Source organism: Anthonomus grandis, chromosome 24 (genome assembly GCF_022605725.1).
Source record: "Anthonomus grandis grandis chromosome 24, icAntGran1.3, whole genome shotgun sequence".
NCBI lineage: Eukaryota > Metazoa > Arthropoda > Insecta > Coleoptera > Curculionidae > Anthonomus > Anthonomus grandis.
This window is the reverse complement of record NC_065569.1, coordinates 3119212-3133907: the sequence shown is the minus strand read 5'-3', so window position 1 is coordinate 3133907 and position 14696 is coordinate 3119212. Positions and strand designations below refer to the sequence as shown.

General features: G+C 30.7%; 1 protein-coding gene across 1 annotated transcript; it reads right to left on the bottom strand.

Annotated features, from left to right (window-relative positions):
* Window positions 1-1495: 1495 nt before the first annotated feature.
* On the bottom strand, window positions 1496-2745 carry LOC126749358 (uncharacterized). Its single transcript, XM_050459026.1, has one exon. It carries the CDS (start codon window positions 2648-2650, stop codon window positions 1496-1498), a length of 1155 nt encoding a protein of 384 aa, XP_050314983.1. The 5' UTR covers window positions 2651-2745.
* Window positions 2746-14696: the final 11951 nt, after the last annotated feature.

Sequence of the window (14696 nt, the reverse complement as noted above, 5' to 3'; positions counted from 1 at the left end):
ATATCCGAAACATGGGCACATGCACACCTAAAAGTGCCCAATGGAAATGATCCATCGGAATATGGATGGACACAAGTCAATGATACTTTTAGGTACATCTGGTTTACTGGAAGACAGTTACCAGTTTCTGTCGATGACATCACTATGCAGCCTGAAGAAGGTGAAAATTTTTTAATTTACTCTATACTTTTATTATATTTCGTTTGATACGGTGCGTAAATGCTTACATATTATTTTTTTTTATAGATAACATTAGTGATGATGATGACCTAATATCACAGGCAAGCTCTGATAGTGAGTCTGAATGCGATGATCAAGATAACGATAGTTGTACCAGTCACAGTGAAGATGAAATTGATGATGAACAGTGAATAGCCTTTATTTTGACAAAAACTTGCCTTTTTCACTACAAAATGTATTTTTTAATAATTTTTTTTTAAACTGTAAATTATATATAAATTTCATTAATTTCATAAAAAAAATTCAATTAATTAAAATTTATAACAATTTATAATGAGAAATATCTGCTACAATGCATGAAATATATGTATCACTAACAGGTTTGTACGTATCATGTAAAATTCACGTCAAATAATATTATAATAATAATGTAAGTCATTTTAACCCTGCTGAAATTTTTATAGATGGTAGTTTATGTAATTATTTAAATAAAAAAAATCGTCAGCCGGCTGCATGTCGGTGGAAAGCCCGTCAGCTGATACACTTAACAACGCGGGTGGGTGGCATATGTGATTTACGGGCTACACCTTTCACAGCGCTAGCTGACGCCTTTTCCACCGACATACAATCGGCTGACGATTTTTTTTATTTAAATAATTATATAAAACTATCATCTCTATAAATTTCAGCAGGGTTGAAATGACTGAAATTAAAAAAAAAATTTACATGTTTTCATGGTCAGCTGACGGGCTTTCCACCAACATACAGCCGGCTGACGATTTTTTTTATTTAAATAATTATATAAACTACCATCTACAAAAATTTCGGCAGGGTTGAAATGACTGAAAGTTGAAATTTTTTTTACGTGTTTTCGGCCCTCCCATTGGCCCACCCACCGCTGCACAGTGTTGCGTGGTATAGGGGTAATTGGACAAAATTAAAATAAGCTGTTAAAATAAAAAAGTAAACTTTGTATTTTATTTTTTTTTAACTCTTTTGAAGTTTTTTACTAAAATAATGTTAAAAATATAACAAGAAGAGTTTGCTCACAACTTTCCTCGCCCAAATTAGAAAAGCAATTAATAATAAAATAACTGAATTAATTTATATTTGTCTCATAACAAACAATAAAATAAAAGTATTTGCTTAAAAAACAAGCTTTCAATAATTATATGCTAAATATTACACACTACAAATTAAACAAAAGTATTTGCTTAAAAATATTGAAAAAAAAAACAAGTCTTCAGTGTACTAAATATTACATTACCTCTATTTTTCATAAATGACAAAAAGTTCAGAAAAATAAGTCAAAAATCTAGTCAGACTGATCATCATCACTACTTAAGGAACTAGATAGCTCTAAGCCAAAAACAGATTCTACCAGTGTGTTCTGAGAATTCTCAATAATTATATACTCTTTTATTTTATTATCATACAAAATATTTTTATTTTTTTTAGTAGATTGTCTATAAGAAGATAATTCTGGGTCAGAGGTCAGTAAAAGAGTTGAAATTATATCGGTGTTGGCATTTACCCGTGAAGTTTTTCGGCTGTTACATAATCTGATTTTTCTGAATTCTTTGTGCCTTTCTTCTAAAGCATCTTCCGCAAGTTGCCCAATAGGCAATTCAAAAAAATCAATTATGTCACAGCCATGCACAAGAACTTTGTGCACCGAACTTGGCATATAGTACCAGCTATATAAATGTAAGTATAACCTACGAGTGTCATTTAGCAAAATGCGAAAATTGGTTATATCGATGTTACAACCAGACGCCAAAATTCTTAAAATTAAATGAAATTTTTCAATTAGTTCTTTATCGATTCCGGTTATTTGAGAGCTTAAAACAGGATTTTGAAAAAAACGCCTGGCAGTATTGCCATCATTTGTGGAGCCATATCCTGGCTTTGGCTTATCAACTATAAGACCCATTTTGCTCTTAAAATTCTCCTGGATGGTCCTTTTTGTGTTTTCTGTAATTGCTTTATTTTCTGCGCCTTTCACTTGCCAAGTTTTAATTGGCAACCGGTATGCAATATGCAACAAACACTCAAAGAACCTGATCCAGCAATGGAGAGTTGATATGCCAAAACGATAGTTTTGGGTTACTGGAGATTTATCTAAAACCGTATCAGAGTTCATTTCTTTGGGAGTGGCTCCACAAATGATGCATTTTGAACATGAGTTTGTTTCGGACAAAATATTTGCTATACTTCCATCAAACATAGTCAAAATCATCTCGTAGGAAATACTTAAATCTTTATTTTCAATTGAAGTAGTATAAACTTTCAACTCGTTTACAGACATAACCATGGCATTTTCTTCTTGACGAACAACTTCAGGATTTTCTTTTATAAAAGCGAACTTGATGGGTCTGCAGTAAAACGTAGAATTTGTTTTTGGGTTAGACCAGATTACATTATTGCAGCTATCAACTAATTTTATTGGAACCAATGCTGTTAAAAACATATATTCATCTGTATTAGATGCCGATTCAAATTTTTGCTTATATAGACTGTGTCCCGAGCTGCCATCGAAACCCCACTCACAAATAAGTTTTAGATTGAACACTTGACAAATATTTAAATTTGAAATATTAAGGATACTGTCTGTTGTTTTTTGTAACAATTCTTAAAGACCAACTTCTGCAGATATTTCTGTTACGGTAATATTATTAGGTAAATATTTTTTTTTTGTTTGCAGTAAGGCACGGTAACTCGGGAAGCAATCAGGATGTAGCGCATTTACAACAGAACGTAAAGTGTTGTATTTTCTAACTGACAGATCAATATCATAAAAAAGAGCCAGTGCTTGCTTAGTACTCAAACATTTTTTTTCAGAAGAAAATTTTTCATTAGAAGAATCCATACAGTGTTCTGTAGCGAAACGCAATTCTTCAACGGTATAGTTTTTTAGCAAAGGCTCTACTCTCCGTTTCTTTGTTTTTAAAGAAGAGTCTTCGAATCATTTTCGAGGCCTTCCGACTAAGTTTCTTTCTTCTACATGACTAAGTGAAGGCCCTTGGTTAACTTCAGTTATATCAACAGTGATAGATCCACTTAGCCATTGGCTGTGATTTTTTTCTAACTGGCTGCGGGTTCGATGACTTTTCTGCCATAAATCCTTCATTTTTATACAAAACAAATGACTTTGGTCAATTAAATGGCTTTCTGTTTCACTGCAGATATCTTCATCAAGATTTAATATTGATTTGATTTTCAAAAAAATATTTTTTTCCTTATCATTTTGATTGCTTACCAACCATTCTTCAAATAAAACTCTTTTTGGTATAGTGTAAGCCATATCTAAAAAAATTAAGAACTAAAAAAGGGGCAGTTTGGGGCAGGAAAACAACATAGTGTAATAAAGTACACTAGTTGAGGTACTAATATACAAAAAATTGTCGAGGACATATGCGGACATTTTTTTAAAAGTTTTCTCAAAGATAGCTTAATATTAAAATATTGCTATTTTTTCATTTATTTAGTATTTAATATATTAAATAAGTGAGTATAAATCAGTACATACCTATATGTAACTAAGCACCTTTGGTCACTATAACACAATATAATATTTTCTACTTATACGCACAGAACCGGAGAAATACTTATTTTAAAGTGTGGGTATTTTATATGGCGACAAAATAAACAAATTAAATGATAAAGTTTCGGAGCTCCGTTGCGTTGTTTACACGCATTTTATAAAAAAAAATATTTGTGATAAGTGTCTGCAGCTATTTTGTAAATAGTACGGTACTTAATTTTATTATCGACCGACTTTTATTTTTGGACTTTTGTCCATTAGGCGCAACTGTGCGCACTGTGCGCTGGTGCGCTAGCTGATGGTCATTTTGCCTTAAAGCACAACGAAATTTAGTACTCCACAAAGTTTGGTCAGGGTTGAAATTGGTCAAAAAAATCTGTCACTGGCTCCCGGGCTATAATATATGAAATCAAGTTCCTTAATTACAATAGTTTTATGTATAAGGTAGGTTTATTTATATGTACTAATGTAATGGAAACCCGACCTTCATTTTCTGAGATAAAGAAAATTTTAATGATTCAAGGTCATATTTTCTTTATAGCACAGCCTTGGAAAACTGATTTATTTAAAAAAAAATTAAATGCTTATGCTATTAAGGTTTGCTCCGACTCTATGATTCTTGTTGATATTAAACTATTACGAAACAAGAGGGTTTACGAAAAAAAACAGGCAGCAAAGTACATCATAGCTTAAAAATAACATTTTTTGCAGCTTATGGAATTAAGCGACAGAGATTTATGTATAAGTATTATGTAAGATCTACTCTTGTTATAAGGTTAAATTTGATCTCCAATTATTATTTTTTAAGGTTTTATATTTCAAAATATAGGTTCCTATATATTTTTGTTGTAGAATATATATGAGGCCATTATTTGCAAAACTTGCTAATCGACAATGGAATTTCTTTTTTTTTGCTAAGTTTATTTAAATTTTGAAGGGGAATCAAATGATAAAATCAGAATTTTTCAAAAGTCTCTTTTCAGCATGTAAATACTGAGAAGAAAATTACAGTTATATGCAGCACTAGCTTTTTGCTTTGACGTTTTGCTTGCAATACTCGCTCCTTGTTCTGACACCAATGAAATTAACTTGTTAAATCACGTGATTAACACGCGGTAGGAGCTGTTGTAGGGTTGTTTACAAAAACTTTTTTCGGAACGGCATTTAAGTATTTTTAATTCAAGCAACTACACAGGTGTTTTCTTGGCAAATAAGAAAAAGTTTTTTTAATTAATATGGAGTTGGTGAAAATTTTATGTCTGTTAAACCTAGTCCACAGGGAAAAAGACGAAAAAACTTCTTCAGCCAGAAACGCATAAAAGGAATGTTGCTAAACTTGCTATAGTCCGTGGAATCTGTACCATATTTCATGAAAAAAAAAATTGCAACCCGCAAACGAATGACTGGATATGGTAAAGGGGTTCATAAGAAACACAAAAAAAAATAAATTCATACCTGGAGTAGTTGCGGGGTGGTTTTGCGGTGGTGAAAACTGAAAAAAACAGCTGGAGCATTTTTCTATCGCCATTTCCGGCGAAAGTTGATGCCCAAATGAAAAGTGCTTAATGGCAAAGTTGTAGACAATATAAAAATCTATAATTTTTGTGGAGAGCACTTTTGAACATAACCTCAAAATGTTCAAGATAAATGCAAAAATTGCGAAATTTTTTTTTTTTCGTTTTTTATTTTTCATTTATCCAAAAATGATGCAATTTTTATAAAACTTGGTATAAATATACCCTTTAGTATCCTAAATATTCTCTAAATTTTTTCAGTACTATACAATAACAATTTTTCAAGAAATTCAAGTTTTTCAAAAAAATTACTTTTTTTTTAAACGTAATTTATTCTTCAGAGAATTGTCCTAGGAAGTTCATATGGGGCTCATTTTTTTTGTTTTTATTTCTACTTTTTAATAAAATAAAGAAAGGTTATACTTCCCATTTGAAAATAAGCCAAAAAAATGCAAACAACTGAAAATTTTTTTTGCAACAATGAACTTTTTAATAATTGTTAATAATTTACTATAACAATTTTTAAAATGTCAAAAATGTAATAGCACCACTAGATTCTACGAAAAAAAATACATAAGAAAATATATATTTCATCATGTAAAGTTCAATAGATTGTTTTATGCAGGAGACAATTCAAGCTTACCCCCCCAGTATGTATACCCGTGCCTCGACGCGTATTCTGTATATTACACTAAATCAGCCATATAAGTCGATGTCGCTATATAATTATCGACGTGCAGAATTGATTTTTCGAACTTATCAATCCCAAATAGGTTTTTTTCAATTCAATTTGGCTACTTTTTTATCGAAATCGGCGATTTTCACATATTTCAGGACCTCTAAATTAAAACGCGATATAGTGTGTACATTTTTTATGTGTAATATCCCGTTTCTGTTTGGAGTTACTTATTATAGGTATTGATGTTGCAGCTCGGAAAGAGATTACCTTCGAAAGATCATTGAATTGCAGATGAATAATGTCTGTATAAGGCAAATAATAATCTAACTATGGCAGTTAAATTGAAATCAACGCATCAGCATGTACTATACACTCATAGATCCCCTCTCCTAATTTTTGCTGCAGCTGCTCCCTGATAGTCTACATATTTAGACTATCAGGAGGTCCTTATAGTCTATAGGATTCCCTATAGTCTAAATATGTAAGGTTTGCTCGGTTGGGATGCGCACTCGTCCGGTTGCGCAGCTTCATACTTCTTAAACGCTTTGCTATGCAAGCAAGTACCCAACCGGTTGGAGGTGGGCGGAGCGACGAAGCTACCGAGCAGACCTTATATATTTAGATCATGGCTGCTCCGATCATACTTATTTTGGAGCATCATATGATAGAAGTAAACAGTCAGTCTGCGTCTGATTGTGTTTTTGTGAGCATCGTTATACGTTTCGTACTTTAATAATTTGAAATTGAGTGAAAACGGTGCTGCATATATTGAACGAAAAGTTTGTGAATATTCCGTGAACATTGACAATTAAGATACAATTTTTTAGTAGTACTTAATAATAAGATAATTATAATTAGAAAATTTGTAAAAACATTATTCATTCTAAAAAAATTATTCAAAATAACGATAGTTTAATAATGCAAGTGTTTAATATTTTAAAAATGATTGAACATATAGTTAAATTTATTAATATTATTGTACATAAGACTTTTCGTAAACTTATAACGTGTTTTAGTTTTAGCTGTTCATTTCATTTTGGAGCGAAATAGGTGCTCGTGGCGCTCAGGTCGTTTTTGCTGTTTCTTTTATTTTGGAGGGAAAGAGATGTTCAGATATATGAGTCACAGCCAGCGTATCCATTCCACATTATAGATTTTTTCTGAAACTTTACGAGTTGCTGCGATCGTGTTCGACAAATTTTAATTTACTTAACGACAAACTGTAAATAATTAATTTTGTTTATTTATAATTATCAAGGTTAATGAAATAATAATTATTTCTTGAGTAGCACTCAAAGGTGTTAGAAATAATTAAATTATTCAAATCAAATAATGTGAGCACGATTCGCCTATGTTCAGGAGCTTCACCTTCCGTGACACTTCTACTAAGCTATTTATATTTTCTTCAAAATTACACATGTAATAAAAAAATAAATATTGGTGACGACATTGTACTACTCATGCCGCACACTCACAATTATTATTATTTTTCATCGTTTTCGGACAAAAACTTGGTCACAAACGTAATTGCAAAAAAATGTATCACTGCGTCAAGTATTATATTCTGAAAACAGTTAAAATATATATATTTTTTGTAACTTTCATTTTCTACTTGTTTGCATTGCAGATAAGCAGGATGGACGATCAAATTTGTTTAATTTGCAACAAAGGAGAAGGAGATTTGGTAACGATACAAAAAAAGGCGTTGAATAACTTGACTGAGGCAAGTAAGAAAAGGAGAGATCGAAAATATATGGCATGGGCTCGCCTAACATCAGCATGTGTGCACAGAGTTTGTTCGAATCGGTATAATCGAGAGAGTGCAATTCATACTACGGCAGCAGAACACAGTAGAAAAAGCGTCGAAGGTAAAGACATTGTTAAAGATTCAATTAATTTCGATTTTGAAAGTCTTTGCTTTATTTGTGGTGGAAGTTTCGACGAATCTAAGGAGAAACTTAAAAGAGTGCAAAAAGATAAAACCAGAGATAATTTAATTCAATTAATTAAAGAAGAAAAACTTGCAGATAAATTTAATAAAGCTTTGTTAGCACGTTTGAATAATAATAAGAATTTAGTGGAGGTAGAGGCACGTTATCACGCGAGTTATGTGATGCAACCAGGCCAAGAACCTCAGTTGACCCCATACATAATTATTATTATTACAAATATTCCTGAATTAACAAAATAAGCATTTTAATATTTTTAGGCTCCATAAAAATTGCATTGTATAAAATCACTTATCTATTAATTTTCGACGAATAAAGTTGTAGTTAATTGATGGTCAAATTTGTGTAGAATTTATTTTGAATTAAATTTATTCCTTTTTTAAAAAGTAGATGTTCAATAATAATTCCATCACTGGCGCAGTCGTTCATGTAGGTGTCTCAAAGATTCCTGGTTGTGCAAGCAGTCCAAGAAAACGTTGCTGAAGCCAAGAAATCGTCAGTTTTAACTGTTTGTTGAGGCATTGAAACCAACCCAAGGCAAGAAGACCACAGTTGCGAGAAGTAAAATCGTAAGTGAGTTTTCCTTTCCACTCCCATTTAATTTTATGATAATTGTTGTGTGTATATTTTGAATTTATTTTTTAATTTTTGCAATTTATTATTAAGAATACTTTAAATTAAGTGCGATAAAAGTGCGATAATTCGTTTACATTAGTTAAATTTTAATGTCAAATAGTGAAATTGATAATCTTACACAAAACCTTTCAAATATTTCTTTAAGAAACGTAAATTTAACAAATTTAACGTTAGAACCAAATTCATTAAATATGACTACCCTTACAGCAGCAAAAGAGATTGCTCATACTCTTAAAACATTTACAGGCAATAGTGATCATCTAGAATTTTTTATTTCAAGTGTAGACAAATTTTATAATAGATATTATATAGGCACTGTAGATGAATCTCTCAAAGAATTTGTTTTTGCTTCAATATGTTCTAAATTAACCGAAGAAGCAGGCGATTTTTTACTTTGTAGACCGGATCTAACGACCTGGCCCAAAATAAAAGACGCCTTAAGACAAAAATTTGGCGATAGAATAAACCGTCAAGTACTTTCTCAACAGTTCGATACGATCTAGAAAAGAGCCCATTTTAGATTTTATAGAAAGATTAAAAATTTTAAAATCTCGCATTTCCTTAAAAATCGCTGCTGATGATTCCCTAACTCAAGGTACAAAAGACGCTTTAATGGAGCAAACTGAATTAACAACTGTTACTGTTTTAATGTCTAACTCTCCTAGCGAGCTTCGAACAATTTTAATGTTACACAATCCCCAAAATATTGATGACGCAAGTTCAATTGTTCTAAACCATTCACTTATCGAACAGCAAATAAATGCTCGTAGTTTCATTCCACGACAAGAAATTTATAATACACCCCAAAATAGAACATCTCCCCAAAGAAATAATCGCCAAAATTTCAGCCATATGCCCCCACCAATTCAACAATCTTTTGTTCCTCCACAAAATCAATATTCTTTTCAAAATCCCTTTCCAATGCCAAATAACAACATTCAACCCCAGTTTTCAAATAATACAGGTGCAATATCTAAACAACCATTTCCAAGCCAACCTATAAATATTCAACCCCAACCCGTACGTCAACATTTCCCCACTAACGAACAAGTTTTTGGCAAGCCGAAAAATGTATTTTCTAAAGAAAATTCAAATAAATTAACCAGCCCCCCAACCCCAATGTCTACAACAAGTAGAATGCCGTCTGCAATAAGTAGAAACACAGACGTTCACACGCGCTCAATTCAAAGCCGCAACCCACATATCTACAGGCAATATCCCAGAAATCTAAGTTCAACATTCCAAAATCAAAAGCCATACCCATTTACCGACTTAGCATATCTAGCAGATAGCCATATTCAATCCCAACAAGAATATGAAAATTTCCGTGAAGAACAAGAATATCAAGACTCTTTCGAAACCCCTGAATACTACGAAGAGAATGAATATTTTGAAAATTACGAAAATTCCCAAGATTTACAAAATTTTCCCAAAAGCCCTCTAAACGAAAATCCGCCCTAAATCTAAATAGTTTTCAAGTCAACTCCCTGCCCTATATTCAACTTCAAAATCCCCCCGCCAAACTTCTTATTGACACGGGTAGCCACACATCCTTAATCAGACCAGGCCAGGTGATGCAACCAGGCCAAGAACCTCAGTTGACCCCATACATAATTATTATTATTACAAATATTCCTGAATTAACAAAATAAGCATTTTAATATTATTAGACTCCATAAAAATTGCATTATATAAAATCACTTATCTATTAATTTTCGACGAATAAAGTTGTAGTTAATTGATGGTCAAATTTGTGTAGAATTTATTTTGAATTAAATTTATTCCTTTTTTAAAAAGTAGATGTTCAATAATAATTCCATCACTCCTGTTATCAGCAAAATTAGTGACTACGATGATTTAATTAGAAAGCATTCCAGTATACGGAAAATCGGTATCGATTGGGATGTCTTTGATTGGAGAACACAAGCAAAACGTGTTATTAAGCTGATTAAAAAAGATTCTGCCTCACCAGAAGAAACCGTTGATGGTTAGGATTTTTTTTTCTGTATTTGTTTTTTTAAATAAGTATCATTAGAAATGCGAATTTCAATGTTTTATTTGTATGACAAAATAACTTACTTTATTGAACTAATTACTATTTTTTTTTAATTTAAGGTACCTATGTATTTTCAAAACTGGTTATTTGCAATAAAAAACCCTGTTTTTTAAAAACTTTGCAATAATGTTAGGCTGAAATCTCCTAAATTACATTTCTAAAAGTCATAAGCAACAATGATAAAAACCTTTCAATTGCAAAAAAAATACTACAGGGCCTTTAATCGTTTTTTTCGATTTCCAAAAAAAAGGCTTACGAGCAAAAAGCAAGTTTTGGAAATAATGGCCTCATATTTTTTATGTTTGTTATATTATTCTTTAATAGATAATGTCTAAGAAATTGATTGCTATGCCTTTTATTTGTACTTGTCCTAAAAAGAAATTGCTCTCCTTTCTTAGAACAACTTTTTTGATTTAATCGTTTGGAAGACGAAGTTTTGCGTTTTTTTTAGTTTTTTTTTATCTTTATCAAATATATACAGACTAACCGAAATAGTTGCAATATGTAATAATTGGGGTGATAAATTCGAAAAGGAACTAGGCGCCAAATAATTAATTTTTAACTTGGTAATTAGTATTTGTTCAAATGAATAGTTTAAAGCTTTTATTTAAACAAATAAATACTTTAAATATTTTTTTTGTAAATTAAAAATTGTGCTTGGTTCTTTGTAGGCTAACACACTCCAATTATAAAAAAATACACTAAAAAAAATTACTTTTAACCCTTAAATTCAATACTTATTACACGAAATAAAGGAAAATATATTTTATTTAAAGTATAAATTACCACCTAAATAGATTCTTTATTACACTAATAAAAATAATTTTAACCCTAGGTAAGTTAAATTTACCATTTTTTGTTACTCAATTAACCATAAATTAAGTGTACTTTTTTATTTTATTTTTTTTAATATATTGTAACGAAATTCGGGAACACACTTTTATTGTCAACGTCAAAAACACTTAACCTAACTCGCCTTGACTGTCGTTTAATTGTTTCCAAGGTAAAAACTGACTAAACAATTAAAACTGAATGAATTGTCATGAAGCGCGTCCTTTTTAAAACCCGATGGAACAGTTTCGAAATATTTAGAATTATCTTCATTGTTTTTGCCCAAAGAGACCAATAATTTTAGGAGAATACTGACAGTCAAAGCAAGCAAGTATATAAATTCTAGAAAATTAGAACTACAGGGATTACAATAATATAACCTAAATTGGGGCCAAAATGGGGCTCTCGAACAAGATGAACTACTTAAAAACTAAACACTATAGATAAAAATAATAAACTAAACGTAAGTAGAACCCTAAAGAAACCCTACGAATCAACTTTAAATACAGAATACTAATAAAATTGTACACTGTGTCCCATTTTGGATGAGACTGCATGGTATCTCTGTCATTTTTCAAGATAGAGCTTTGCGGTTTTCGCGACCCTGTATCACTTTTTTGTAAAACTTTTAAAGCCACAAACAGAAATATTCTAACTACTTTTGTTCCTGAAATACAGGGCGAAAACGAAAATGTTCACTTTTGGAGATGTTATTATTTCTCAGGCCCTGTATAAGATAGAATAAAAATGAAAACTGCTTATAATAGATATTTTTACATAAAAGTCAGTGGCGTATTTAATTTTTTTTCCCAATGCACTGTTTTTAAGATTGGGCACAAACTTGGTATTTTTTAAATGGAACACCCTGTATATTTTAACGTCAAATTTTTGCATTTTTTTTTCTGAATACATTGATGTATCACAACCTAATCTTTGATAAATTTTAGCTCAAAGAATTAGAAAAATCCATATTTATGTTTATTTTAAGTCACAAACAGACTCAATACATATCAATAATGATGGCTGACGGTGAAAATATGGAATTCCAAAATTTTTAAAAGTATGATATTATAAAATATTTAAACCTTTCTAACGAAAATGTCGAAGCGGCGCAGCAATTATATTTAAATAGGTAAAGCTCTAGCTTATTTTATTTTGTTACAAAATTCAAAAAATAAAAAAGATCTTATTAGGTTTCCAGAAAGACGTTAGCCATCTCGGGCTACGGTATTCCGGTTAAAATCTAATCTTTTAAATTATGGCTGCTATTCAAAACCTAGGAACCCCATGTTGATAGAAATGAAGCTGGCGAAATTAATGTTTTAGCGTGTGTGGAAGCAAGACCCCAAATTTCCTGTAGAAAGATAGAGGAAGAGATAGGAGTTTCCAAAACAAAAGTGCAAAAAATTTTAAAAAAGCATAAATTTAAACCGTATAAGATAAATATTATTCAAGAATTGCATCCTGACGATCCGTTTAAACGACTGGAATTTTCTAATTGGTTTTTAACCAAAACTTCATTAGTTTTAGATCCGGATTTTGTAAAAAAGGTAATATGGTCTGACGAATCCCATATAAGCAGTAGTGGCATATTTAATAGGCAAAATACCAGACATTGGTATCAAGAAAACCAACATATTACTTTTGAACGACAGCAACAAGGCCGATTTGGTTTTAGTGTTTCCTGTTTTGTACTTAAAAAATAAAATTTATGCAAATCGGCATAATAATATAAATGAACTCCGAGCGACAACTGAAGAAGCATTCATAAACTTACAAAGGCAACCCTTTATAATTTTAAATGCCTTAAGACGAATACAGACTGTGTGTGGTTTTTGTATAAGACAAAATGGACAGCAGTTTGAACAGTTTCATTAAATTTATATTTGTTGTTTTTTTTTTGGTTTTTGTAATTAATTTTCTAATTTGATTCTTGTAATTACTAATTAGTTTTTAATGTTAAACCTGGTCCGATATATTTTGTTTGTTTTAACATTTGTATGTTTATATTAATATTTTAAGTTAATGTTTAGTTAAATAAACAGGTTTAAATCACATGGCGTTTTAAAAAAGTAATAATTAAATGCATGTGTGTAAGAATTCATGGCCTACTATTAAAAACAAAAATAAATATGGATTTTTCTGATTTTTGAAGCTAAAATTTACTAAAGAATAGGTTGTGATACATCAATGTATTCAGAAAAAGAAATGCAAAAATTTGACGTTAAAATATACAGGGTGTTCCATTTAAAAAATACCAAGTTTGTGCCCAATCTTAAAAACAGTGCATTAGAAAAAAAAATTAAATACGCCACTGACTTTTATGTAAAAATATCTATTATAAGCAGTTTTCATTTTTATTCTATCTTATACGGGGCCTGAGAAATAATAACATCTCCAAAAGTGAACATTTTCGTTTTCACCCTGTATTTCAGGAACAAAAGTAGTTAGAATATTTCTGTTTGTGGCTTTAAAAGTTTTACAAAAAAGTGATACAGGGTCGCGAAAACCGCAAAGCTCTATCTTAAAAAATGACACAGATACCCTGCAGTCTCATCCAAAATGGAACACAGTGTACAAAAACTAGGAGAATAATTAACGTATTTACATTTCATAATAATATTTAACCCGAAATAAATATTTTAAGCACCTGTGTAAATTTAATTTAAACCAAAGTGGGTGATTAAATTTTACTTTTATTTAAATACATTTGACACTCAAAATATACTTTTAACAATACGGAAGGGGTTTTTTAAATTTTATTTTCGTTAGTTTATTTACACGCTAAATTGGATAAAATAAATGTTTTTTTTCAAAATTTACAGATGTAGTTGACAATAATAACATTCTATAATTAAGTATCCGAGAAGCAGGGCGCAGTCTAGCTAAGACAGCTACTCTACTGAACCCTACTCAACGGTCATAAACTTAAGCTACAATATAAAGATTAACTCTATTAAATTCATTAAATACCCAAATAAAGAACAATATATATATATAATTTAAATGAATAATAAATAGCTAAATATAAAAAATTGACAAAAATAAAATAAATAATTAAAGGCTTAAATTACGGGTTGAAGGTTAAATGTAAAAGATATTTCTTAAACTTTGATTTAAATGACTTCTGATCTAAAGTTGACAATTCAGTTGGTAGGTTATTGTAGAGTTTAATGGCATTGTACGTAAAAGAACGTTAAAACATTGCAGTCGAATGACGAGGAAGTGTCATCCTCTCCGGAAATCGGATCACTCTTGTGTGAACGTTTAAACGAGGAACAAATTTATTCCGTAAAGTGGAGGGAAG

Excerpts from the sequence above, each read along its gene's own strand:
- LOC126749358 (XM_050459026.1), bottom strand. The coding sequence starts at position 2,650 with ATGTTTTTAACAGCATTGGTTCCAATAAAATTAGTTGATAGCTGCAAT.